This window comes from Stegostoma tigrinum, chromosome 16, assembly GCF_030684315.1.
Source record: "Stegostoma tigrinum isolate sSteTig4 chromosome 16, sSteTig4.hap1, whole genome shotgun sequence".
Lineage (NCBI taxonomy): Eukaryota > Metazoa > Chordata > Chondrichthyes > Orectolobiformes > Stegostomatidae > Stegostoma > Stegostoma tigrinum.
Genome location: NC_081369.1, coordinates 16850429 through 16877643, shown reverse-complemented (window position 1 = coordinate 16877643; position 27215 = coordinate 16850429). Strand labels below are relative to the sequence as shown.

The 27215-nt window shown below is 40.1% G+C and overlaps 1 protein-coding gene across 3 annotated transcripts in view; it reads right to left on the bottom strand.

The window, feature by feature from the left end:
* Positions 1–389: 389 nt before the first annotated feature.
* The window catches only part of slc9a5 (solute carrier family 9 member A5), a 223689-nt gene continuing 196863 nt past the window's right edge, over positions 390–27215 (bottom strand). The window contains exons 12-17 of one of the 3 annotated variants that reach the window (XM_048547227.2): positions 23108–23234; positions 21394–21570; positions 18565–18637; positions 11526–11663; positions 9816–9956; positions 390–3995 (exon numbers count right to left, since the gene is read on the bottom strand). In XM_048547227.2, the coding sequence (XP_048403184.2) occupies positions 3466–3995; positions 9816–9956; positions 11526–11663; positions 18565–18637; positions 21394–21570; positions 23108–23234 (1186 nt within the window). In that variant the 3' untranslated portion in view covers positions 390–3465. Of the gene's footprint in view, positions 3996–9754; positions 9957–11525; positions 11664–18564; positions 18638–21393; positions 21571–23107; positions 23235–27215 lie in introns of all 3 variants that reach the window. The other 2 variants (XM_048547229.2, XM_048547228.2) reach the window with 2 other exon arrangements.

Sequence of the window (27215 nt, the reverse complement as noted above, 5' to 3'; positions counted from 1 at the left end):
TGCAGTATTGTGACATGACACTGCTAATTGAGTAGATTATGTTGCGGATGCTTCTCATTTCCTGCTGACTGCAATACAAATGACAGTTTCCATTCAGGTGCAAAAGCATAAATGAAACTATTAATCACATCAACACCACAAATAACATAAAACAAAAATAAGAATCATCATATGCTGCTGTCACTGATAGAGTGGTGCAGATCAGGACAAGCAAAACAGGCACTGCCATTATTTTGTGAAACTTGCCTATCAGTACAGAAACTGTCAAATTGTTCTTCGGCCTCTTGGAGCTTCTGCATCGCAGCTTAATGCAAGTCCAAAACATGAAACAAAACTTTGACCAATGACCATATTTATTCTTAAATCAAGTTAGCTTATTTTTCATTAGATGTGACAAAATAGTGACGCATTATCAATTTAAACAAATAAACCAGTTTTACCAAAAATCAAGCGAGAGTAGATACTGAAAATAGGTTTTGAGAAGAAAGTTTAACTAATGCACAAGTTCACTGAGGGCATAGCCACTAATTAATACATTCAGTTTTGAAGTAAATTCCATGCAACCTCTTCCAAAATGAAGGCACTTTTTTTTACATCAATATCAATAAATAATTTCACATAACTATGTTAGCAATCCATGTACACTGTTTGAACTAGATTTTGTCTTTTTGAGTGCACGCCAATATATAAAATTTCTCTTAATGGATGTGGGAAGTAGAATTGAAATTCTTCTGTATATTACACATAAAACTGAATTACACATTCTAATTTCATTTCCGCACAATATATTATTGCTTGTGAGGATTTTTATTTTATGAATAGGTTACAAATTGTATTCCTTTGATAGTATTGGAAGAAGACTTCATGTCAAGAAGTTGGTAAATTATAAAAGAATTAGGTTTTTCTAGTTCCAAATATGCTTATTTCCATGGAGACACACCCTATTGAAATAACAGAAGGAATAAACTATTCTTAGTTTAAGAAGTATTTTGTCTGCCATGTTACATTTTGCACATTATATTAGACCATGAAATCTCCTGTTCTGTTATACAGAGTAAATAATTTAGAAATTATCATCACTATTGTTGACTTAAAACTTTATAAACAGAACATAAGCAAAACTTGATGAATATTTGCTTCAATATTAGTATTAAATCAGTTATTTGAAATGATGTACAATTGTGGCTTTTATAAATCTACTTACAATTGTCCACCCTGAGTTTAAACTGTCTCGTTATGTAATGACCTTATGTTGTTTAATATTAAAATAAATAAAATAATTTCATTACACCATTTCAATACAAAAATATCTCCATGCAATTCAAAATTTTCCTAAGTTTAGTCCAATTTGCAATGACAGCTAAATTGTGCAGGAGTCAGAGTGGGGAGATGAGACTATTTTGCAGTGGCTCTGACCCTCCAATTTGTTTTGGTTATTGGCACAGGAAAAACACTCAGAGAGCTTGTTCTGTGATACACTGGTGTTGGAGAATAAAATGCAGTGAGACAGCAATACTTAAAGAAATGCAGTTCCCTGCAAAAGAAATAGATGTCCTAGAAAGTAAACTAATTGCTCACAATAGCACAAATGGAAAAATGTAGACAATCCAACTCCGTTTGATTGAATAACTGAGAGACCCTGTTACGTGAGCTACAACATAACATAAGGAATATAACACAATACAATACAACAGAAAAAAGGAATGTGGGAGTTTCTGGAATATGGTAAAAGTGAGTGTTCTCAATTTTGCACTGACTAGCTCTCATATGTAAATTGAGATTTAAAGCCTTATACATAATCTTTTTACATTAACTTTTATTCTATACCTAATCTTCATAAAGAATGTTTTGTGATGTGATGGTTAATGCTTCTGAGCCAGCAGCTCCAGGTTACGTCCCATTCCAGGCCAAGGAAGATGCGTATATAATGTGGCCAAATAGATTCCGTGTATCAACTTGTAAATTTTTCTAACATATGCCCATGGTAGGCAACAAGAGTGAAAAGATTTATCAGCAGCCTTGTGTCTAAAAGAAATTGGAGCCTCCAACACAACTATCTGTAGTTCTACGCATTTAGTATTGTTGGTGGGATGTGGCATTGAAAATATGTCATTGTTTTGGACCATTTCTGTGAGTTCACTCACCTTCTTAGTGGCATTGCATCCAAAGCTTCAGGTCTTTGACTGGCATGATGACCTAATCCCACCACTCTGATAAGTTTTTGTGGTATCCTTTAGGACCACTGTGGATAAGGGTCACCTCTCCCATTCTCTTTTCAACCAAGGCTTTACAGTGCAGTGTCAGAACATTTTAAGAACTCTGCTGTAAAAATATGCCATTCTTGTGATGACCTCAAATCGAAATCACTTTAAATGTTTATTCTAGCATGTACTTTAATCAAAACATCTCCTCTTTATGAGGTGCAGGTTGGTTTGAAACTGTGAGAGATTCTCACATTTTTGCATGGCCTGCCTAGCTGCCCAACTGCACAACTATCTGCTTGGTGCACACTGCACACCACAATCATTTAAATAAACTGAAATTGGAGGCAATGACTGTGGATTGATTGTGTTTTGTGATTTTTGTCTTCAGAGGAAACTGAATTTTGTAGCCACAAAGTTTAATGTGGGATCCTCTTTGATTATATACAAATCTTAAAATGCAACATGACTTTTTTATAGTTTTGCCTCATAAACCACTTTCAAATTGCCCATTGCAAAAATGTATTTAATACAATGGTGGACGGACAATTAACTTTCTGTTACAATGTTCTTAATTTTTATAGAAATGCTTCCCTCAAAAAGTGATTTTACATGTTAGTCATCCTTGGGTGATACATTTAGAGTGATGAGCTAACTCCCCCAGATTGTTACAGAAAATGCTGGAGAAACTCAACAGGCCTTCCATTGCTTCGGAGACTTCCAGTTCTGATGAAGAGTCATATTGGACTCAAAATATTAACTCTGTTTCTCTCTCCACAGATGCTTTCAATCATGCTGAATTCCTCTAACACTGTCTGTTTTTATTTCAGATTTCCAATATCTGCAGTATTTTTCCTTACTGTATCATTAAATAGTTAATCACGTTCTGTTTCTTGCTTACTCCATCCTGTCACTGTCTTATTGCCTGACAATTCACGCTCTTGTCTGCCCATAATAGGAATGCATTGGAAACAAACTCAATTCTGCATTCAGGGCAACCATGCAAAGGAATTCCCAACATTCCAACCTTAGCAGTGATTGTATCAAACATTTTAATTTACTTATTAATGTTGGGAACAATGTTGATCACACAAGTAGAACAGAATACTGTACACATTCCTTTGCTAAACATAGCCAATTATACTTCTCTAAAAACCACTATATAATTAAGATTTTCTGATATTTTCATGACATAAAATTAAGTGATTTACAAAACTATAATATCATGGCTCATCTTAATTCATGTTTTTTAAATTAATTAAGATTAGAGGTTTGTCTGTACATTACCAGACTTCTCAGATTGTTTCATGTTACATTGCGTTGAGGCAACCAAAGATTTCAGAGCTGAGACATAAGACGGTCTGTGGAATGGTGCAGGCCACCTGGTATTCACTAAGCCAGCAGCTGGAACCTGTCTGCTGTCACCTTCAGCAGACATAAGGGGCTGCAGCTCCTGCTGCTGAATAGACTCCACGGTGTCGTCAGCAGCTGTACAAGCTTCAGGAAACTGGAAATGGATGGGACGTTGTGGCACTAACAGGGCAGCCGATGTGTGTTCATCCAGCATAAAGTTCGAGGTCTTTGGCTGAAACACTGCGTCAGATACAGTTGGTGAAACCAGGCTGTCCATGCTATGCTTCCAAGCATACTGCAAATCAATTGGTACAATCTTGTTGGTTTCTGAAGACACACAGGCTGTAAGCTCACCCTGATCACCTTTCCAGGGAAGCTCTTTTTCGGCAGAAGTAGGTGATGGTGGGATAATGCTCGGGCTTTGAGGATATTCCAAATTACCTGTGGATATAAAATATGTGCTGACATTAAAAATGGTTCTGACTGGCATTCTTAAAAAAATGAAATTTTACTATAAAAGTTTTTTGTCAAAATAAATAAAATGCCACTGACAGTAAAACTGGTAAAGATCTGTTGTAAAGGCATTAATATGATGAAAAGTAATAGTTTTGGAATACAAGTCAACATGGAAAAAATAAATATTCAACAAGTAGGAGTCTCCAGACAGATCAACACTGATATAAGATAATAGAAGAGAATAAAACAGTTGGGTTGTTAGCAATACCGAAGAGTTTCAGAAACGTGAATAAGTTCAAAAAATATAAACTGAAAATTTTGTAATACATCGGCTGCGTTAATAGCAAAATAACAGTGGATTTAATATATATTGTCATTTTTGTGTAAACTGTTCTGCAATCTCTATAAGCTTATGTCCAATTTGTGCTGCTCCACTGTTAGTCTCACAGAAAACAGCAACTTGACTCAGCTTGGGTTTGAAGCATGTGCTTTGTGCATTTATTATCAAATTAACTGCACAAATTAACCCTTTTAATGTTAGGGTTTGTGTCACTACTGGGTAGTGTTCTGTAGTCAATTCCCATTCCAGGACTTTGCAACCAGGGAAGAAATGTTTATGACATGACTAATCAGCTGAATAATCAATCTGCTGAACTTTGCAATATGCCCATTCTGGGGGGTAAGAGAAGACACTGCTGGTTGGCCTTTATTGGCGACACTATACTTGCTAGCATGGCAACTTGCAGCAGAATTCCTTCATGTTTAAAGTGCTGAATGAACAGCTGAAATAGAAGAATACTGTTCAACCAATGCTGATCAGAAAGGAACACTGGAGTGTGCAGTCCATTCCTGTAAGGGGCAATTTGTTGTTAGTGGTTTTTAAAACATCGTGTTTTCACTTTTACACTTCCTTTCTCTTAATCTGTCTTTATTTCTCTTTCCTTTTAATCTAATTTGATTGTAATTCAACTTATTTGCTTGTTTGTCATTCCTTTATTTCTTTCTCATGATTGTATCTAGTTGGTGAAAGAGGTAAGACCATTGGGCCTGCGATTCACCAGTACCTGGGAGGTCCCAGTTTTCAGTCATTTGCTTGTAGCTTAAGAAATTTCCAAAACATTTTGCAAGTTGGAGGGTGAGCAAAATGCCTCAGCAAATTCTGGCCCATTGTTTGAACAAGCACTCACACTCTGAAGGAAGATTTACAATAAGATCTTGATGATGAGTTGAGGAAAATGAATAGCTTAAGATTGCAGTACAGATGTAGAGTTGTTAAAACTGATTTCTCCTATCTGAAATTGCAATTGACAGCCTCCTTGTAGACCATGCACATAGTTCTGCTTTCCACAAGGAAATGTTTTAATGTTGTGAGAAACCATTTGGCAACATCTGCAATGGTGATATCAAAAGGAACAAACAGGAAACTCTTGTTATTTTTTCCAAATGCTGCTTCTCCCCCATCTTCTCAAGACTTACATTGGCAAGCACATTTCTTGTGAAACTACAGAGATGTTCCCTGGCAAATGTTGCTTTCTTATATTAAAAAATGATGTATTCTCTCTGTACATCTGGTTACCTCTTGAAAAAATTCAATCAAGTTGGTCAGACATGACCAGCCCTTAAGAAAACCAAACTGACTATTCTTGATTAATCCCTGCCTCTCCAAATGCAAATTAATTCTGTCCCTCAGAATTACTTCCAATAGTTTCCCCACCACTTGGGTTGGACTGACTGGCTTGTAGTTTCCTGGTTTATCCGTTGCTGTCTCATTGGATAGGAGTACTACATTGGCTGTTCCCCAGTCCTCTGGCACCTTTTCTGAGGCGAGAGTGGAATTGAAAATTATTGCCAGCACCCTTACTACTTCTTCCTTTGCTTCAATTAACATGTTCTCCAACCCTCTCCTACAGTACAGCAAATCACCCTGGAAAGAAATTTATCCTGGTCCCAATCAGGTGTAAACTGCACAGCATGTGCAGATCCAACCTTCCCAAAACCTAGGCTAATGCCCCAGAATTCTGAAGCCCAACCTATGACATCAGCTTCTCCTATTCCTATACTTGCTAGCACATGGGACTGGGAATAATGCTGAGGCTACTGCTTTAGAGTTTCTGCCTTTAAATATCCTACCTATTTCTGTGAAATCTACTTTCAGGATCTTGTGCCCATGCCTTCCCAAGTCATTGGCATCGACCATGGTCTCTGGCAGATCACTGTTTCCCAGATGAATGTCCCTTGGACAAATCTTTTACCTTGGCATCAGGCAGCAATATACCATCCCGGAGTCAATTCAGCAATCACAAAAATGCTAACTATGGAATCCCACTTCACTATTACTCACTTACTGTAGATTTGTTCATCTGTGATATATGGTGTGTTCATGACTTCACACATACTGTAGCATGTACACTCTACTTTGCTGAGCTGACCTGCCATCATGAAAATTTAAAAGCTACTTATTACAATTGATATAATAGAAAACACACCAAGGGCCGAATTACTGGAGGCTGAGAAAGGTAGAAAAAAAACCTTCAAACCCTCTAATTGAATTCCCACAACAGCTTTGAGGGAACCCTTATTTAAGCTTTGTGAAAATAACTGACAAGCTTCAAAAACTGGATTAAACAAGCCACAAATTAATTAGTTATAGCTTCACTTTGAGCTTGTATACCTCTGCACTGGAACTTCTTTTAGCTTCAAATGAAATATCTCATTATTGCTACGTTAAAGGAAAAACTAGACATTAGTTAACAATTACCCATTCAGTCTATTACACTCATCAGTTCCCAGAATAGACAAGGCACCTCTGCTTCAATATAAACTGTTCTTTTAGTTTAACAAATTATGCATCAATTCTGAATAAAATTACTGGAAAATGAATGAGATTTGGATTTATTTGCATGCATTAGACAGTCACTTCATCAAGAAGTTTGTGAACAGTCACACTATCCTGAAATTCCTTTCATCGAGGCTCCCTCTACCTCCAACTTTCTTTCCCGATTCACCAAGACAGAGGCTATCCTCAAATACTTTCTGAAACCCCTGCTCCAGCAGATCTCTTTGAACTGTTTCGTTCTGCTTGCCTCAATTGAAGCTCATGGCTGATCATTCAGTCTATCCTGCAGGTGGAACTTCCTGTTCCAACACAATACTGAGGATTCTCACCTGAAATTCCGGGACAATTAAGAGATTTAGATCTGAGCAGTTTCTGTGACCAACAGCATCCAAATTAACCTAGGAAACCATCAAACAGTGACGAAAATCTTTGAAAAAGCTTCTAACTCAAAAAGGAGCTCGTGAACCATGTTTTACAAGCACTGTGACAGACTGGAAGACTCCAGATGGCAGCATAATGCATGCCTTGGCCAAAGAGTGTGAGCACTAGCACTGGCAGTCAGGAGTAGGGACAAACCTACAACACGTCAGAGACATTCTACTTCAATGCCAACTAAAAAGCAGCAATGGTATAAATACAGCAGGATGAGAGATCCTGGCAACTGAGGGCATCAATTTAGACTGGGTTGCATTAACTCCATATTTGGGATTTCTCAGGAGCATCAGAGACCAAAGGCACTAAGACTACAGCAATCTGAGGACCAACAGAAGTTTCAACTTCTGGGAAGAATGCTTCCTTAGCACCCTCCAAACACCCAGCCCATATCACCCACAAGGGCAGTAGACACACAGGAACACTTCCACCACCTGCAAGTTCCCCTTCAAGCCACACACCATCCTGACTTGGAAATGTGTTGCTATTCCTTCAGTTTTGCTGAGTCAAACTCCTGGTACTCCATTCCTGACAGCACTGTGGGTGTGCCAAAAACACGGTTCCGACAATGTTTCAAGATCACTGCTCATTTGCTCTGAAGGAAAATTGGGAATGGGCCATAACTGCTGGCCCAGCCAATGGTAACCAGAGGGCATGTGATCCATGTCGTGTGGACAGATGAGATTAGCCAGCAGACAGCACCTACCATTGGAAGTTCAGCTTCCTGCAACTGTTACAGCAGTAGTGTCAGTAAAAGGCTGTATCTCTCAGGGAGGTGGTCACCAATACATGTGCCATGGTAGAGGCTGAACTGAGCCTAAAGGTAGGTAGTAGGCATCCAATGTCTGTGACATGAGGCCGTGCAAGAGTCAACTCACAGGCACCATGGCATTCCACAGACAGGTTGCAATGCCTCTACCAGGCAATGCTGCTGCCTAGCTACTGCCATGGCTGGGCATATCCTTTATACCAAACTCACATGGACGCCAAGTGACTTGTAAGGCTGTATGCTAAGCTTAGTCTGGTGGACTCATCTTGGCAGAAAACAGACAGGCATTCACCCTATTGCCACACTGCTGCCAAGTTCCAGGAACCATCCCATCTTTAATGACCTCCTCTGTGAACTCTGTCCATTTTTGCTGGAATCTACAAGGCCCATCTCTTCCTCCCATTTCTGGGGAAGCGAATCTTTTCCATCATCACCAAAGCAGCCTACAGGAAGGACTGAACATGGGGTCACCTGGAGTCTTCCCCTGGTCATTTCCTGTGCTGTTCTTCCTCAGGGCTTCATTGTAGGTAAAGGGATCAACAGCATCTGGCAACCCTATAAGCATCTCAACAATATGGTCTTACCCTCCTCAGTTAACAAATGCACCCCTCATCTCTGCCTTTCTCTTTAGTCATACAGGCATTTTTACCCCATACGCAACACTTCCTTCCTGGTTCATAGTGACATATTCAGCATTTCTTTCCTTTCCCTGGTTCTCCTATGCATTGCCCATCCTTTCCCACCCTTCAATCCCAAGTTGATGCTGACACCTTTCACACACCCTCCCATTGTTCACCCTTTCATTTCCAACTGGCACGATTCTTCGCCCTCAGTGCTGCTGCTCACATCTGACCTCAAAATTGTCACGAGAATCCCTGTTCACAGCAATATTTCATACCTCAGTGGGCTGAAGTGGAAATATTTTCACTGCCTCAAAGGTGTTTGTCAATGTGTGCACTTGTAAATCCAGTTTCTTCTCCTACATTAAGATGATTGTATACAACAACAACACTTTAAAATTACAACTTTATACTGTACTTCAGTTATACAGCTACTGGTTTGTACTCAAAGGGGCATAAGATGGCCTGCTGCAGGCGCTATTCAGTGCCAGACCTGGGCCCAAAGTCCAAAATATATCTCTGCGTTTTGGGCCAATATGCACGCAAAAATAGTTTGTATTAGTCCAAATGTGGGTGTGTAACTTTCGCCTCAGTCTATGATTAAATCTCATTGTGTATTTAAAATGCAACTGTTTTAAAAAGCAGAATGAAAAACTGAATACATACTTCCCACTGACGACTAACAAGTCTAGCAAAGTCTTCAGTTTGGTATAATTAGCTTGTTGTGAAAATAACAATGTTTATTTTGCAAATTTTACACCACTAGCAGGATATTCAAAGAATCCAAATGCATAGTTTTCAACTTAATCTGTTTTGTAGTTCTGTTTTGTAGTTCAGGTTGCTTTTTTCATGCAATAGCCTGATTTTAAAAAAATTGCAACCATTGGAAATTAAGTAGTAAAATATTCTATTTTTTAAATGGAGTATAGAGTGTAATTGAAATGTCTTAGAATGTATCATATTTTTGCTGCTCCACAAAAGATAATTAAGGAAGAAAAGCAGAAGGAGCTCCAGATTGCAGAAAACGAAGGAGGTGAAGATAGTTGAGCCTTAGCAGGGGAAAATAATTCATAATTGCATTATTTACTGTTGGTCTGCTGACTGTTGCTCTTTTGCTTCAGTGGACAATTGTGAATCTGTTGAATTACTTCTTATCTTGTGAAGATGAACGAGGCTGGGTCGCACGAGTTGAGCACTCTGTGATAGGATGGGTTCATCATTCTGATATTTCCAAGGGGGTTCCTTCTTGAAAACCTCCGATTCATTGCCATCACTGGTGTGGCTAGTGACTGAAACAAGACTGAATTATCCTCAAAAGAGTTTCACAACACCAGAAAAAAGAAGATGGAGAGGCAAAATATGAGATTGCTTATTTCTCAATTCAAAATAAAACAAACATTGGAAGATTAATTGCCAGTAGTGATATAGGAGGTACAGAGCATTGAGCAACTTTACTGCAGATTCAAATGATTTGTAATTGTGTTGTTTCTGCTCTCAGTTGCAAAGATAGAGGGAAAGACAGAATTCAAATACAATGTTGGTATCACCTTTCACTAGGCCACCAGTGTGAGCCCATTGTGCAGTTTTGTTTAGACCTGTTAATACAAGAATTGGAAACTTTTGAAAAAGTAATTTGCTGCTGCCTTCAGCTGTTGGAAGCTTCAGCAGTAGCACTGTATTTAGTTACCACCACTGGGAAAACAGAACTTAATGAGGAAATGACCAAATATGAGGAACTCTACTGTTTCTAAGTTGTGTTTATGAACCATGTGGTTCAACTTCAAACATGAAGATAATTGGACGGTAGAGGACAATTGACAATTCAAAAATTTAAAAAAAACTTATATTTTTGGGAATGGAATTTAGAAGAAAGGGCAACTGGCACTTTTTCAACATTTTTACGGTTATTCTGAAACAAATCTTGGTGAAGTTTTTTTTTTCTGTACGCATGGTGCAACAAAATCTTGTGTATTTATTTTGAATTACACAGTGCAATTAGAAATACCCCCTGTCCCCATTCTGGGGGAAAATTGGAAAATCTTAAGCATGGCAACAAAATCTTTGCAGACATACAAATAGTGACTTCAACTATTCTCTCTTAGCAAGTGTTTTCAGTTATTGATATAGTAACCACATTATTCTTGGAGATGATCTGAATGCTCAGTGTGGGCGCTTAACATAAATCTCCCCAATCATTATTTTGGACAAATTTGACTCTTTAATTCATTAGTAGCAGAAATCACACTTGCTAATAACGAGGTCTTTACATCACATGCCCACAAGGGATAAAAAAACTGTAGCGTAAGGGAAATCACAGGGTAAGTAACACGGAAAATAAAATAAAGGGAATGTGCTCCCATACTGCCCAAGCATGGAGTGCCACATTTTATGGCGGTGAATATGAATGCTGTGGCTTTGACAGGTAGGACATGTTTAAATTGGGTGCCCACTGTCAATCTAGGAACATGTTTCAAAATTCACTATTTTTCCAGGGATCAGAAAGCCTGGCAATAAAAGGAATCAGGAGCTGTTGTCTTCATAGTAAATGCAAATTCCAGCAACTCTAGAGGCCATGTAGGGAACGCTTGAGTAATCCCATTGGCTCCTCAATAAAACCTTCAGTTTCCTTTGAGTTTAATCTCTTTCTTCCCCCATCTGCCACATTTGCCAACCTGCCCACCACCCTTGTGGCAGTCCAAATTGGTGCACTCCCTCTTCCTGTTTGTTTTGGTAGGAGCTCCACCACCCCAATCCTTGCTGAATACTTCAGCCATTTACAGCTTCCCTGATGCTTTCTCTGACTCCTGATAATGATCTAGACTGAGATATTCAATTTGCTTTGCAAATCCATTTTGTACCTGAAATTTTTCTTTCTTGTAAATTCTCATTCACTGTTCTTGCCATAAAAGTGATGCCCTCATCATCCTCCTGTTCTTTCATCTTCACAGATTTATCCTTTTCTTCATCTTCCGAGTCGACTTCTACAAAAACTGGCACTAGGAGCAATGGAAGAAAGAAAGTTTAGCAGCTCAAATGGACTGTATTTTAGTGTTAAATAAGGAAAAATCTAAAATCCATTCATTCACATGCACACACAGCTGATTGTAAATTTTACCTGAAGTCCTGTCATCCCCAAACAGTGGACCTTAACTACCACATGTTTCAGTAAAGCATTACCTCAGCTCTGGACTACTGCTCAGTCTCATGTCTAGTTAAGTGGGTAAATGTATCAGCTGCTCTAGAGTTAAGCCATAACATTGGGAAGATGCTAGATGTGGCATTTTGGCTCAAACCTTCCGATTAAAATAATAGTAATTGCATCCATCACTGATCAGTCAGTCAATTGTGCACTTTCTCGGTTATGTTTAAATTTCTGATATAGACAAGTCCCTCAGCAGAGAAATTCACACAGACATCTGCAAGGAGAATCAGTGCAGAAGAACGGGATTCCTTATTTAACAACACTAGCTAGCTGCCTTGTGGTAAGTTTAAATAACTAGTGTGAATATCAGTGAGTAGGCAGCTGATGTGAAGGAGTCAATTAACAAATGGTTGAGATGGGTAGGGTGGGTAAGGTGGAGTGAGTGAGAAGCTAGGTGGTATTCAGGCCTGATTGGGAGGGGGAGCCAGGGTAGGAGTTGGTCAGATCACGGCACGGTTGGGCTAGTCAGGTGATGGAGGTTGGTCAGGTTGGATGGGGAGGGGCGCAGTCAAGAGTTTGTCAACAAGACAATGTGGGGGGTCAGTCATGTAGTTGCCCAGGAATTAAAGTAGGATTTTTCTGTCGAACATTTCCTGGGTAGCTATGTAAGTGAACAATGCAGAATTACTGAAATCTCCAAGTAACTCAGAATCAGAGCATCCCTCTGGATTAGGAGACTTGCCCATCAGAAGTTCAGACCTCTTGCTCAATATTCATAGAGATCAGCATGTTGGGGCTTTCACTGGTTCTAATGTGTATCTTTGGTCATACATCTCAACACTGAGAATTCGAAGATTGGAAGACCTCAACCATCAAATTATCTCAGCAAGGATTGGTGAGAGGAATTGGCTTCAGCACTAGTGAGCTACAAAAAAAGAACCAGGCAAAGGATTTCAGCCCTGACTGTAATACTGAAGCCCAGGCTAGAAAACTAATTAGTGCAGATAGCAAATGAGGTAAGAATCAAATTCATCACTGATGCTCTTCGAGTTCAGGTAGAAGTTGCTATCTGTATCAAGACATCAAGAATATCTTCTTAGTCAGCTATTGAAACTATAACCCTGTGCTTTTCTGTGCCTATTAGGAAGTAGGAGTTTTGGGAAAAAGAATAATATTCTTTCCTTTTGCTGATTTGAACATGAAAGGAGAACATTTTCCTCTCATTTCTGGATCAACTCTGCTCTTTTTACAGAACCTTTTATTCACTTGCTGCGTCCTCATACCACGTCTACTGAAGCATTCCAGAACACAGTTGGGTCTCTTTCCTTAATGCTACCTACAGCTCTCTTCTTTGTATTAATTTTATCTTATATTAGAGGAATTTAGAACTCCATATATCAAAATTTTTTTTTACTGATAATCAACACGTTTTGAATTGAATACCGCAACAAAATTGAAGAGGCCATACTCGAGAATCTTCATTCTGTCATCTCCTAACATCACCTTGTGCAACCTTGGATTTTTTTTAACATCTCTATGCCTGAGGAAAGCTGCCACATAAGCAACAATTTGAGTGATTGGCATTTATTTCACCATATCCTCCAGCAAGCTTAATCAACAATTGAATAGTTGTCACTGCAAATTCAAGTTGTCAAAATATCACAGGTTTTATAAATGAAATATAGAAATGTTGCCTACTGGCAATAAATTTGTTCCCAGTAACCTTTTTCTGACAGGTGAATAAGTTTAGTTATAGCCTGTCACTGCAATCCGAAATCAAAGTGAAATACAATGTGACATGTCAAATATGTCAAAATAGACAGCATGGATTAAAACTAGTAAAAGGCAAATTCAGTACAGTTAGGAGTTTATTCCACAGAGAGTGAACAACACTCTGTGGAATGAATAAGTAGTGGCAAAGTCTCTGCTGTTACTTAATGAACAACTTGATTGAACAGCGGATGGATTGTATGATCCTTCTTGATGAATCAACTAATAAAGAAACATTCCTCATCTAAACTGTATTTAAAAGGTGATATGAAAAGTTAAAAAAAACACTATTAAAACTAGCTTTACTTTTCCAGCATCTTCGCATACATTTTGTCTGAAAGTAGACAATCAAGACGTAAGGAGCAAGCTCCTGTTCCTTCTGCAGCTGGGTGCTGGTCAGGCGACCCACAGCTGAGGAAACCACATCACTAGCAATGGCTGACAGTTTGAGATCCCTTCTGGATATAGCAGCCAAAGGATTACCTCTCATTGTCCCTGAAAAAGAAGGACCTATCATTTTGTGGCCTTCAAGGTTTTTCTGCCTGCCTTCCTCTGATATTCCCAATAAAGAGAGAAAGAGAGACTCTGGATGCCTGCACAGCTATCTTCTCCCAAATTGCCCTCAAAGATTGGTGACTTTCTAATGCTAAGGGAAACAATGAAGCAGGAAGGCAGATGATGCCTCCTACTACCTGTGCTGGTGTGTCTAGCTGTAAATTCTCAGACTCCCTCTCACCCTGCCACAGAAACCTGAAAATGTGGTCACAGTTTTCAATGAATCCCTCCTCTCCTTTCCGCTTAGGTCCAATGCAGGAGAGAGGAAGATATGCTCTCATTAGATTGTGAAGAAAACAAAACTCTATCTCTTCAAATACAGCTGGAGATTGCATCTAAATTCTTCCCCCTACAATATAATGGGTCTATTAAACCGTGTGAACCAACTAAGTTAATTAATTCTTTTAACTATAACTGAACTAATATTTAGTATTTAGCTAGGAAGATAATAAACATTACAAATGTATACATAGAGACATTATTAAAGTTGGAAAAATAATGTCGTGGAAATTCATTAACAGGCTAGATATTCTGAAGTTATGCATGTTCACCTCTGAGAAGGGCAAGAAGAAACTTTGCAGAAGATTCCTCAGAAGACTGAATTAAGTTTCAAAACAGAAAACTGTAGATTATCATGTATTGTAAATGTAATATTCTTCCTTCATCGTTACTAGGTCACATTCCTGGAACTCCCTCCGTAATAGTACTTTGGGTATATTTATACGTCACTGATGGCAGCTGAACACTTCTGAAGGGCAATTAGTGATAGGCAATAAATGTTGGCCTAGCCAGCAACGCGCTCATCTCTTATATGATTTTTCTTAAAGTCTACAACATCAATTTATGTGCACCCAATTCATATCACTGAAATGTCTAAATCTGTGCCTTTGGAATATATGGAAAACTCTACTTGTTTGTAAGAAGGCTAAGGGGTAGAGTAGATGACAGTGCATAAGTCAACTTTTGATATATTCTAAAAATGTTCCAATTTGGAACAACTTAAATTTCACATTTTGAGATGTGAAAAACACTGGCAATTCATGATAAATTAATGACACATGGTTTACTGCATAAATAAATTATGACCTTTAGTCACAAGGAAAGCATTTTTAAAATTCCTCAGAATGGAGGAACAGTAATCAGACCCAAAATGTTAAAATGTGTCAATTTCATTGTCCTTAAAATCTGATGCAATCAGTTCATTGAATTACCTCAGAGCTGCTTTGGCATTGACACCATTGTAAAGAATCATTCTAGGTCATATTTGATGCTACTGGTTTCAAAATAATCCTTCTATAATAAAACATTTTCTTCTCCATCCACTGAACTTGATCATCTACAACTTTGAATGATGCGATTGATGCCAGTTTGTGCGCTAAAATTACCCCATGATTTGGTGATGAAATCATACATAACAGCAAGTGAGACAACACATATTTTACCACCCTTAGAGAAGATTTTTTTTCTCTGTCAGACATCCATTTATTCCGTTCAGCATGAACACAACAGTTGAATGGCTAGTTAAAGTACATATCCAAAGATTGAACAGCAGACAATAGACCTTCTCAGACAACTAATGTGTGGGTATTATTTCTTCCCAGGTCTCAATAGTTAAGTGGAATTCTAAAATATTTCAGATTAATAAGTTTCAATTTTACACAGGTCGCCAGGATGTCTAATCCACACATTATAGATTCATAATTTCACTCCATCCTTATCAATCCAACCTTTGTTGTGGATGCATTGAATATCTCTTCCAGAGACCTTGATTTTCAGCTTGGTTTTACATTTGAAAATTAAAATAAGCTTCATTTTCAGTCTGTCAGCCAAACAGGCTAATGTCAGCATAAATCCTGTCTTATTATGTCCTATGATTTCCACTAGAACTATGTTGAACCTTTTCCATCCACAGCTTAGCTGCTGGGCATATTGAACTCATCTCCATTTTATACACGTTGCCAACGTAACACAATGTGTACTCCTTGTCTTCCAACAGTCTGATGATGAATTGCTGGAAACTAGTCATTTTGGTCTTTTGATAGTCTCTGAGCAATCTTGGTTTCCTGCGGCAATTCTGTTTTCATTCCTTTAAGCAACCAAAGCACCTAACTATTGCTATGAAATCTCATAGTTAAATATGGCCCATATAAGCATAATTAGTGATTTGTATTTCTGGTGATATTGAAGCAATTATTACAACTTTTGTGTACACATTCTGATATATACGTCCTAAGATCAGGCTCATGATTGGCTCTGGTCTCATGACTCATTTGACCTTCAGCATCTATCAGGGCTAGTTCTTCTTCAATTCTTGTATCAGATTTTTGTTAGCACTGAATTTCCACATTGCAGTGCAATTATTTGACGTGAGCAAATGTCAGGAATTTTGACTTGAAATCAGCTTCCGACTTCATTTGTTTCATTGGAAATTTCATTTTTTTCTCACCATTTGCCATGCCAATTCTGCTCGGTATTGTGTATCATTGCAGCCTATAGTGCCTGCCTGAATCCTTATGCCCAATTATAAGGTACTGTGTGTAAAAGCTGCATTTGTGTTGTGCAAAATACAACCTGACTATTAATGCAAGTACAGCAAGTTGTGGCTGAAAGAGAGCATCTACTTACATGGTAAGTATATTCAGAAACATGAAACATGCAACCAGAGTAACTAGTTAAATGAAGCCAATGTATGTGCCAGTTACTGTCAAATATAACCTTCATTGATTGTTGCCTGTGACCTTTTCACATTTACAAAACTGAAGGCAACAATCACATACATAAAAGTAAGTGACACTTGTGCAGTCAAGCTATTAGTGTCCCTGACATTACCTTAGTCATTTGCTTCAGATTTGAGACAATTTAACTCTAGGTGCAGAAAACAGTATTTTTCGATTGTTGAATAATGTTATAAAGTATCTCTATATCTCTAACAATTGGAATACTATTAAAAAAACACAACTTGCTAAGCATAAATGACTTGTAAATTGGAAATTAAGATGTCTTACTGCATATTCTCCTGTTAACAATAAAGGGAAGGCATTGTCCGTACAGTTGAAGATATAAAGAAGCATCAATCTTCCTGACTGGGAGAAAAGTCAATTTAATCTGATAAATCTTTCAGAAGATAAGTTTTAGCAGCTCTTCAGACTTCTAAACATTGCAAACTAAAGACAGGTAATCATTGAGTTTCAAGAAACTTCAAGTGTGAAATCATAGATTCAATCTCAACATTTCCCAGAGAACAAAAGGCTCACAATGTGGTCTCCTGTACACTGGGGAGGCGAAACACAGAATGGATGACTGCTTTGCAGGACACCTACATTCTGTCTACAAAAATGACCCAGTGTCACCTGTTGCCTGCCACTTCAACTCACCACTGTGTTCACTGGCCAATATCTCTGTCTCGGGCTTGCTACAACGATCTTGTAAACTCAGCGCAAGCTGGAAACATAGCACCTCATTTTCCGCTTGGGGATCCTACAGCCTTCAGGACTCAATATGATCATTTTAGGACCTTAGCACCTCCTCCGGTGTCTTCACCCCAAACCCCACACACAAGGTCTTCTCAAATAGACATGGGCTGCAACCACAACAACTGAATGCCAACCATTAATGCTACCCATTAACAGTTACTGATTCTCCCATGCTGATATTTACACATTCCTTTGTGGACCCAATTGTTGTACTCTCTCTCTCTCTGGGCTCCATCTCCACCTATTGTGTACTCCATCTGTCCTCCCTTGGCCATCTTCAGCATATATATCCAAACTTTTCCTAGCTACAATGAGCTCTGAAGAAGGGTCACTAGACCTGAAATGTTAGCACTGCTTTGTCTCCACAGATGCTGCCAGACCTGCTGTTTTTACTGCAACTTCTGTTTCTGTTTTGGGTTAATGTGGAGTTCAACTATCTGCTAGGTTTTCTGTGTGTGTCTGTTTGCATTTGTGTGAGTGTGTGTGCATGTGTTCATGTGTGTGAGAGAGTTTGTGTGAGCATGAGTGTTTCTGTTTTGGATAACAGTAGACTGAACTAAATCCAACTAATCTTCCATAATATATCTAAAAGGCTGCTACTAGAGAGATAGTCCTGGGCTTCTCTCCATAAAATCTTTTCTAAATGGCACATTGGAATAAATATTTTAAGTTGAGCATATTTTCCATGGGAAAAAAGCCCTAAAACATTCTCTCTATTGGCTCCTAACTGCAATAGTATGAGTGGATGTATTGAACTATATCGGCCATCTGCCAATGTATCTGCTCCAGCTATATAAAGCGAATGAATGAAGCACTGATCTCAGGGCAAGCAGTTTAAGAAAAATGCTCCAATGTGCAATATCTTTAGGAAATGCAGGAAATTGCACAGGAAAGACTGTGAGAAATGAAAGATTGTTTTTTAAAATCGTAATAGAATGAGATCAATTACACACCTACCTGTGTCATGCCAGCTGACATTTCGCAGTAATTTATTATTAGGTACTTGACCATTTGTACCTTCAACATTTCTCTGTTAGAAATCACATAAAATTCTGCATTAGTTCAGCATTAAGGAGGAAAACAGCCACACCACAACAAATTTTGCTAATAAAATAATTGGGTGGAATTTTTCAAAATTGGAGGTGGCAAAGAAGCTTAATTATATGGAATGGTGAGGGATTAGAATTTGCCATGTTCCCCCTTCCACTCTGTGAGTGGGAAGGCAGAAGCCGAGCCAGCTATTGAAGTTCTTAGCTGGTCAGTTAAAGACCACAGAAGGGCCACGGCCACTTCCTGCCTGGGCTGCAGTTATTTCAACTTCAGATGGGATGTAATGAATTGAGCCCAACTGACTGTTAAACCAATATAGGCAGGTATGTGTGTGTGTGTTTGTTTATGTGAGTTTATTTATGAATGCGCGTGTGTGTGTGTGTGTGTGTGTGTGTGTGTGTGTGTGTGTGTGTTTGTGTGTGTGCGCGCACGCATCTGCGTGTGCACGAGACTTTGTGTGAGCATGTATTTGTTTATGTGAATGTCAGTTTATTTATGTGTGTTTGTGTCTGTGTGTGTATTAGAGTTTGTATGAGCGTGTTTGTTAATGTGAATGTGATTTTATTTATGTTTCTGTGCGAGTGCATTTGTGTGTGCGTTTGTGTGCGCATGAATGCTAATGTGAGAGTGTGTTTGTGTGTGTCTGTTTGCATTTGTGTGAGTGTGTGTGCATGTGTTCATGTGTGTGAGAGAGTTTGTGTGAGCATGAGTGTTTGTTTATGAATGTGCATGAGTTTATGTGCATGAGAGACCTTGCGTCAGTGACCTTGCGTCAGTGTGTGCATGTGTGAGTGCATTATGTGTGTGTGTGTATGTGAGAGAGAGAGTGTGTGTTAGCCTGTTCCCTGGTTCGCTCCTCCACCTCAGGGTCTGTACTGATGGCCGCCCTGTCCTCCGTAGTGCTATCAAGTGTCAGAGCAGTATCGGGAAGATAGTACTCAGAAACCAAGAGCAGAGTCTACTCATTTCTTTAAATCAGCATCTATGCTTACTAGTCTGTTCTTGTAAGAAACGGATTTCAAGGTGATGTTTCATTACTTAGAGTGAAACATGATTACGTGAAGTGAATTTAAGGGGTAACAGAGGAGGAGTAGAGTGGCTGGATTAATAGGGTACTGCAGGAACCCCTTATTGAACCTATATCCTTTCTAAGTGCCTCCAGTACAGAGTCATCACAGTCTTTAAGAACACACCACTCACAAAACTGAAGAACACCTGACTTATACCAGGCACAAAATTCAGAAGACAGGCTGAATGCAAAGCATTACAATTCAAAACCAAAAGAGGCAATTGCCCAAATCTTAACTAACTTCATGAGAAATAAAACCTTGGCACAGTTTTGACTGAATTAACACATTGGAAAATTGACAAGGTTGTGTGCAACGCTGGTTTTCTAGCCTCACAATTTCACCCTCCATTAAAGTCATAGTCATAGAGCCATTCAGCACAGAAACAGACCCTTCAGTCAAACAAGTCCATGCTGACCGTGTTCCCAAGCTAAACTAGCCCCAACTTGCCTGCGCTGGGCCTGTATCCAGACCTTCCCTATTAAGGTACTTATCCAAATGTCTTTTAAATTTTATAATCATTCCTGCATCCACCACTTCCTTTGGCAGTTCATTCCACACACAAACCACTCTGTAAAAAAAGTTGCCCCTCATGTCCTTTTTAAATCTCTCTCCTTTCACCTTAAAAATATGCCCTCTAGTTTTGAACACCCATCTTAGGGAAAAGACCCTTGTCATTCACCTCATCTATGCCCTTCATGATTTTATACACCTCTACATGGTCACCCCTCAATCTCCTACACTCTGGTGTAAAAAGTCCCAGCCTTTCCAGTCTATTTTTAAATCTCAAAGCCTCCATTCCTAGCAATATCCTGGTAAATCTTTTCTGAACGCTCTCCAATTTAATAATATCCTTCCTACAACAGGGCAATCAGATATCTTGACAAAGTTGACCTCAGTTTATAGAATTAAATCATTTTCTCTCAGCTTCAGCCTGATCTATTGTGCAGCTCCAGTATTTCCTTTTTTCTGCCCCTACTTTCACAGCCTCAGCTCAGAGACCTTGACTAAAAGTAAACAGAATGAAAATGTTAACTAATTCCTGTGAGTTTATCCTCACTGTCAAAAGTACCTAGTGGCTTCTTTGATCTTGAAAACAAGGTTTGCTAGTTGAGATCATTCTTGGGATCATAAGAAAAATTCATTCAATCAAAACAATATGCATTCAAACAACAACTGATAAGTCTTTTGTAGACTGCAGGTTAACATTGCAATCACTAATTTTCGCTGTTACTGGTACATCACTGGAGCAGGAATACAGCTTACTTGATAAATGACAATGAAGGACATGATTTAATCAGTGCTGATTTTCACGTGACATCTCAAGATAGAGACTTTCATTAAATAGTTCAGAAAAAAAATTGCATGAGCAAATTATCCTGTATTAAACTGAACCATTGCGAAATGTAGAATAAAAGGGTTTATGTGTCTTTTATATTCATCAAGATGGAGCATTCCACTGTTATGCATGTTTCAGCTTATCACTCATTAAAATGAAAGAAAATATGCTCGAAGGGAGGGAAAATTATATAGTAAACCTTACTTTAATTTCTTTTCATGTAGATTATTTTTCCTGTAGCAACAACTCTGGAGAACATTTTCTTTCCCTGAGAAAGTTTCAGCGTTTTAAAATGTAATCCCAGGTATGTACAATTGAATGGGAACTTACCCTTTTCTGACACTTGTGCTCTTTCTTATGCCTGCATTTATTCTTTGAAGAATATACATTATGTTTAGTGGATTTAAATGATTCAAGGCGACTTCTCATGTTTCGCTGGAAAACCTCCCTTTCTTGCCTTTCTTGTTCACCTTGTGCAATGAAGTGCCGGCTATAATTTCCCTGATACTGGAAAATCACGGAGCCATTATTAATGACAATAAAAACAACAAGCATACATTGAAGATGCCAGGAACAGAAAGTTATTAAGCATCAATGTGTATTCATAGTACAGAATCTCATTCTTTACTGTATATTAATTGATTTAGCATGTGTGATTTCTTATTAGACCCTGGGTTCACATGATTCATATTTGCTTTGCTCTTTCAGTCTAAGCTTGAAAAAAAAGTGTGCTGATGTAGGCTATGGACATCCACATGACTGTCTAGCCCAAGATTCCCAAAAGATTGTTCTCAGTCCCAATTCATGGAGTAACTGAGGGAAGGAGGAAGTATTTCCCCATTATTGGGAGAAGGGAATCCTGATGGAATGGTCAGTTTTCTGGCCTTTTCTAAAGGGGTTGGGAAGCCTCAGCAGCAGTCTCTCAGTTAAAAGTGAATGGACAACAAGGGGTAAAAGTAAAAGGGGCAAGAAATTCAAACCGAAATCATTTACAGATCAGACAGCGTCATTATCTGCAGAGTATAGACTTTCTGTCTTAAGCTCAATCAGTTATGACATTCTCTGCAATGCCTTTGAATTAATACATGTGCAAACATGTACTGAGTTGCAGCAGGCTGGATTTTACCCCTCTAAGGAAGGACTCGGAGGTGTTGGGGTCCTGTAAAATGGCAATTAATTGGTATTTGGTAATTGGTATTTAAGGCTGGAATGTTTCCAGCACCACGATAGATGGAGGACAGCCAAGTGAGCCATTTATCTGGCCTTCTAAGGCCTCTTTCTGCTGCTGTAGACATTTTATTAGCAGTGGGTGGATCCCTTGGAAGATGGCTTAGTGAACACTAGTCACCTCCCTGTGCGCTGTGAGGGATAGGCCCTCTGAATCAGGCACTCTGTGTCCCATGAAGCAGCAATGGCCACCCCCTGCTCTCACTTCCCTAGCTGACACCGGGCAACTCCAAATCTTAGTTTTCAGTTGCAAAGATGGCCTGCTCCCAGGGTGTCCTCTCTCCTAACAGCTGTCCCAGGAGTGACCACTGCCCCCAGCAGCGCTGCAGAGTTTCTGGCCCTCCAATTGGTTCACAGCCCATAGGGGCTGGCATCTGGCCTTTGAAGGGTCAGGGTCTGCACTGATTGCTCAATATTTGCCCCATAACACAAGGCATAGCTAGGAACCCCAGAAACGTCTGCAGCAGGACTACCCCAGGCTGTAGTACTGGGGTCTCTGCCGCATCGATAAAGTTCTGGCCACGTGTGCTTCAATGCACAATGGAAAACAATTCCCTCATAATTCATGCTAAGCAGGACCTACAGGAAGTATAAGAAAAAGTCATGTTATTAGTTCTTTCTTCAGTCTTGAGACAACCAGGCCAACTATGATACCCTCGTCATCATCAAGAGACATCAGCTCACAGACTACAGATCAAACCCAAAATATTTCTGTTCTATCTAGTTTATCACCACTACATTTATTAATCCAGGCACTGAGTGATATATGTCCCACTGCTATTTCTTAGAATCTATATATGGGTGTAGGAGTTCTTACCCTTCTCCTTGGCTTGTACAGGTTCTCTCTTAAGACATGGTGCATCACTGTGTCTTCCCGATCTCTGCCACTCCTCACAGTGTCAATCACTTGTAAATCTAGACACACGGCACTTCCACTCTCCCTCCTGACATACATACACAAGGAACAGTCACAATTATACAATTCAATGTAATAAAATGTGAGGCTGGATGAACACAGCAGGCCAAGCAGCATCTCAGGAGCACAGATGCTGCTTGGCCTGCTGTGTTCATCCAGCCTCACATTTTATTATCTTGGAATTCTCCAGCATCTGCAGTTCCCATTATCTCTCCTCTCCAATTCAATGTCTTTATTTTTAATTAGCCCAGTTGCTAATGCAACACTGTAGCAGTTAACTGGCCACAGTGCTGATGGATAATGATCGATTTACTGCCAGGAAGTGGGCATCAGTCAAAACAGAGGAGCCTGTTGTGAGCCACAAGCAGTCTAACAGGCTCCCGGGGGAGAGATCAGGAATTCTGCAGGGTTCCTGTGTGCAACTGCCATTAGAAAATCCTGGCCCATATTTCTGAGATTCAAGCAATTTACTAACACATCTTAAGCAAACTCCAAAAATTGGCTGGCTGCTTTAAATCAATATGAGACTGAAATCTACAAATAGAACAAAATATCAAGGGGACATTAAGACCCAAAAACCTTGGGCAGAATTTTCCCATTTTTATGTCTGTGTTATTTCTGGGGAGGATCAGGAAGGGTTTCCCACCAGATCCCATGGAGATGTTCCCCGCACAATCTTCTGCTGCTTACCTCATTAATTCTGTGCTTGGACTCTATGCACCTTTCACGTTCAATTGTACCATAGCAGAGGGGCAAGTGGTCACTGTGGTTGCGACCTACTGCATGGATGCCACAGTTAAACCCAAGTTGCACACCACTCCAGGAACAGCCATTCCAAGAGTGTTGTTACAGTGCCTTTCCAGAGGAGGTGGCTCAGAAATAGCAGCAAGTCACCATCCCCCCTTCCCCCACCATGGGATTGCAGATGGGAGGATGGCCCTCTTCCCTCAGGATCAATGCTGGAGGACACCAAAGCCTGGCAGCCTGGTCAGAGATAGACACCCAGGTCAGGGCAGTGTCCACATTCTGGGGGAATCACAGCAATGCCACATGATGGTGTTCCGTAAGAATATGTGTCATCCTCTGCTACCTTATACTCATTGCAAATCTGCCAGGAACACAGCCCCTCTGCAAGGCTAGTGGTCTTCTTAATGAGTTAGGCAACATTATAACACAATGCTCTCAATGAGACATGTAGACAGTTCATAGCGCCCTACACCTGGGAAGAACCAGCATGGTTGGAAATCCCACTGCCTGGGTTATAGCATTGACCTCACCATGAGGAAAAGGGATGGAATCAGTAGGATTTTACAAAAACTGAATTTGTAACACCCTTGGTATATTTCTGGGTTGAGAATTTTATGATCCTACACAACTCTCCAGTAGCTCCTTGGAACCAGCCAACAGCATCAAAATTACGGGTCGTTGTTACTCTCAGCCTCTGGGATGGGATGGACACTGACTTCTTCAGAGTGAAAGCCCTGGTTCAGGAGATGACACAGTTTGGTTACAGTGTCTTGGGACATCCCCAGGATGCACCTGTACTGATCCTTGCTCATTCGGAGGAAAGGACAGTGAGGTCAGTCCACTCTAGGCCTCGAGACTGCCTTTGTATCTGTGGGTTCTTCACCTATGTCTTCCCAACACCCACAAGAGCAGCCCCCACATACAAAACAAAACAAACTTGCTCATCCCACTGAGAGTATGGTGGCAACAGTATCCAAATCATGCTCCTGAGAGTGAGTTCCAGGCTACGCCAGAAAGTCTCAAATCCAACTCCACCCTGTAGGTTCCCTTTTGTGTTACTTTTCCGGTCAATGCCCTCAGCATTGTGGCTTACAACTTTCCAACCCAACCCCTTTACTTGGCAATCAATATTCCCTACTTCCTCCTCAGCTCCTGGCCTACTACATAGTCATGCCCACTACTGCAATCCACTGTCCCCCAGTTGAAGCCAGGGTGATCGTGACTTGAGAAAACCCTCCCTCCTACAGTACCTCCTTCCCTCCCATACACTATTAGATCCGACTCTTATATTTGCCTCTCTTCACAGGCATTGTCCCCTAATCTGTCCCAGCACAATGACTCCAAACCAAACACTTGAGTTTCCCACTTCCCCCAGTGGACCAACACCTGTTAACCCCACCCTTAACATCTACTGCCCAAACCCTCAAAAATGACCATGGTCCAATCCCTGGACTGATGTTCTGACAGCTCCCCAATTGCCTTACCTGTATACTCAAATTGATCAGACATGACCTTTGTGACTGACAATGGCCCACTCCTCAGATCCTCAGACCCCGAAGGTACTAAACATCAGACTGATCATGGCCAAGCCCCTGTACTGAGATTGAACAAGGTTTTACTGAGTGTGGTGGCACCCCTTGGTCATCATAGACACCTTCACTTAAATAAGGACCACCTCCCTTTGATCAACATCCTGGAATTCCATCCCTAAGGGCATTGTGGGTCCACCTGCAGCACATGGACTGCAGCGGCTCAAGAAGGCAGCTCACCACCACCTTCTCAGCCAGCAAAACCCAGAAGCAAATAAGAAATGACTTTCAGACATGGCCATTTGGTTGAAGCCCATACATCGTGTTTGTTTTATTGACTACCGGCATGTGCTGTAGGTGTGACACTGATGTAGCATGGTGCCATACAGAAACATGTCCACCCTCATGACTAATCAGTGCTGGTAAGCATTGCATGCAAGTAAGGCATTGGTGAGCTCACAAGTGCATTGGTGAAGTGCTGAAGTGTTTTCAGCATCAAGCAGTATGATGGTGAGGTTGGTAATTTGACAATGCTGACCTCTGGTTACAGAGAGTGGAGGTGGCCTCTGCCCATGGAGCGTTCTCTGAGATGTTGTGGTATAATAATTAACATTGGAGGCTCAATGGAAGTGACAGTGGGCTGCAGTTGCCAGTTAACCATTCAGACTTTCAAGTCAGGAATTGGTGCCATCTCGTTTCTCGCTGGTAACTAGGAAAAATAGCAACCTGCGTAGAAATGAGGTGAGATTAGCTAGTAATGAAATGCAAATGTGTAGCAATGGGTTCCTTTGCCACTTACTAGTGACATTCTCAAATAACCCTTGAGACATTAAAAGAAAAACAGACTTTTCTCCTTGGAGATAGTAGGAACTGCTGATTCTGGAGTCTGAGATAACAAGGTGTAGAGCTGGATGAACACAGCAGGCCAAGCAGCATCAGAGGAGCAGGAAAGCTGACGTTTCAGGTCTGGACCCTTCTTCAGGAATGGGGAGGGGAAAGCGGTTCTGAAATAAATAGGGAGAGAGGGGCAAGCGGTGATAGAAGGTGGATAGTGGAGCAGATAGGTAGAGAAAAGACAATATTTCAGGTCTGGATGCTTCTTCAGAAATGGGGGAGGGGAAGGTGGATCTGAATTAAATAGAGGGGGAGGCAGCGATAGACGGTGGATAGTGGAGCAGATAGGTGGAGAGAAGACGGACAGGTCAAGGAGGCGGGGATGAAGCTAGTAAAAGTGAGTGTAGGTAGGAAGTTGGGATGGGAATTGGTCTTTTCTCCACCTTCTATCACTGCCTCCCCCTCTGTCTATTTATTTCAGAGTCCCCTTCTCTTCCCCCATTTCTGAAGAAGCATCCAAACCCAAAACGTCAGCTTTACTGCTCGTCTGATGCTGCCTGGCCTGCTGTGTGCATCCAGCTCTACACCGTGTTATCTTAGGCTTTTCTCCTTGATGTCCAGAATCTAATTTTCTTAATATCATCAAGTCCTCCAAACTGCCCTTAGATGTAGTTATAGCACAAGATAAAAAAAGAAACCCTGAGGGCATAAAGGTGGCATGGGTGACACATCAGTGTTAGTAGATTTTCATATCTGTAAAGATTTATGTACTCTCTATCTGATCCACTGTCATTTTAGCTGGTTAACTGCATACTGCATCACAAGTAAGCAGCCAGTTCATACAACTCAGTGATGTTAGAATGATGTTTATAATGGTGAAGCATTGCTCATCTCTGAGA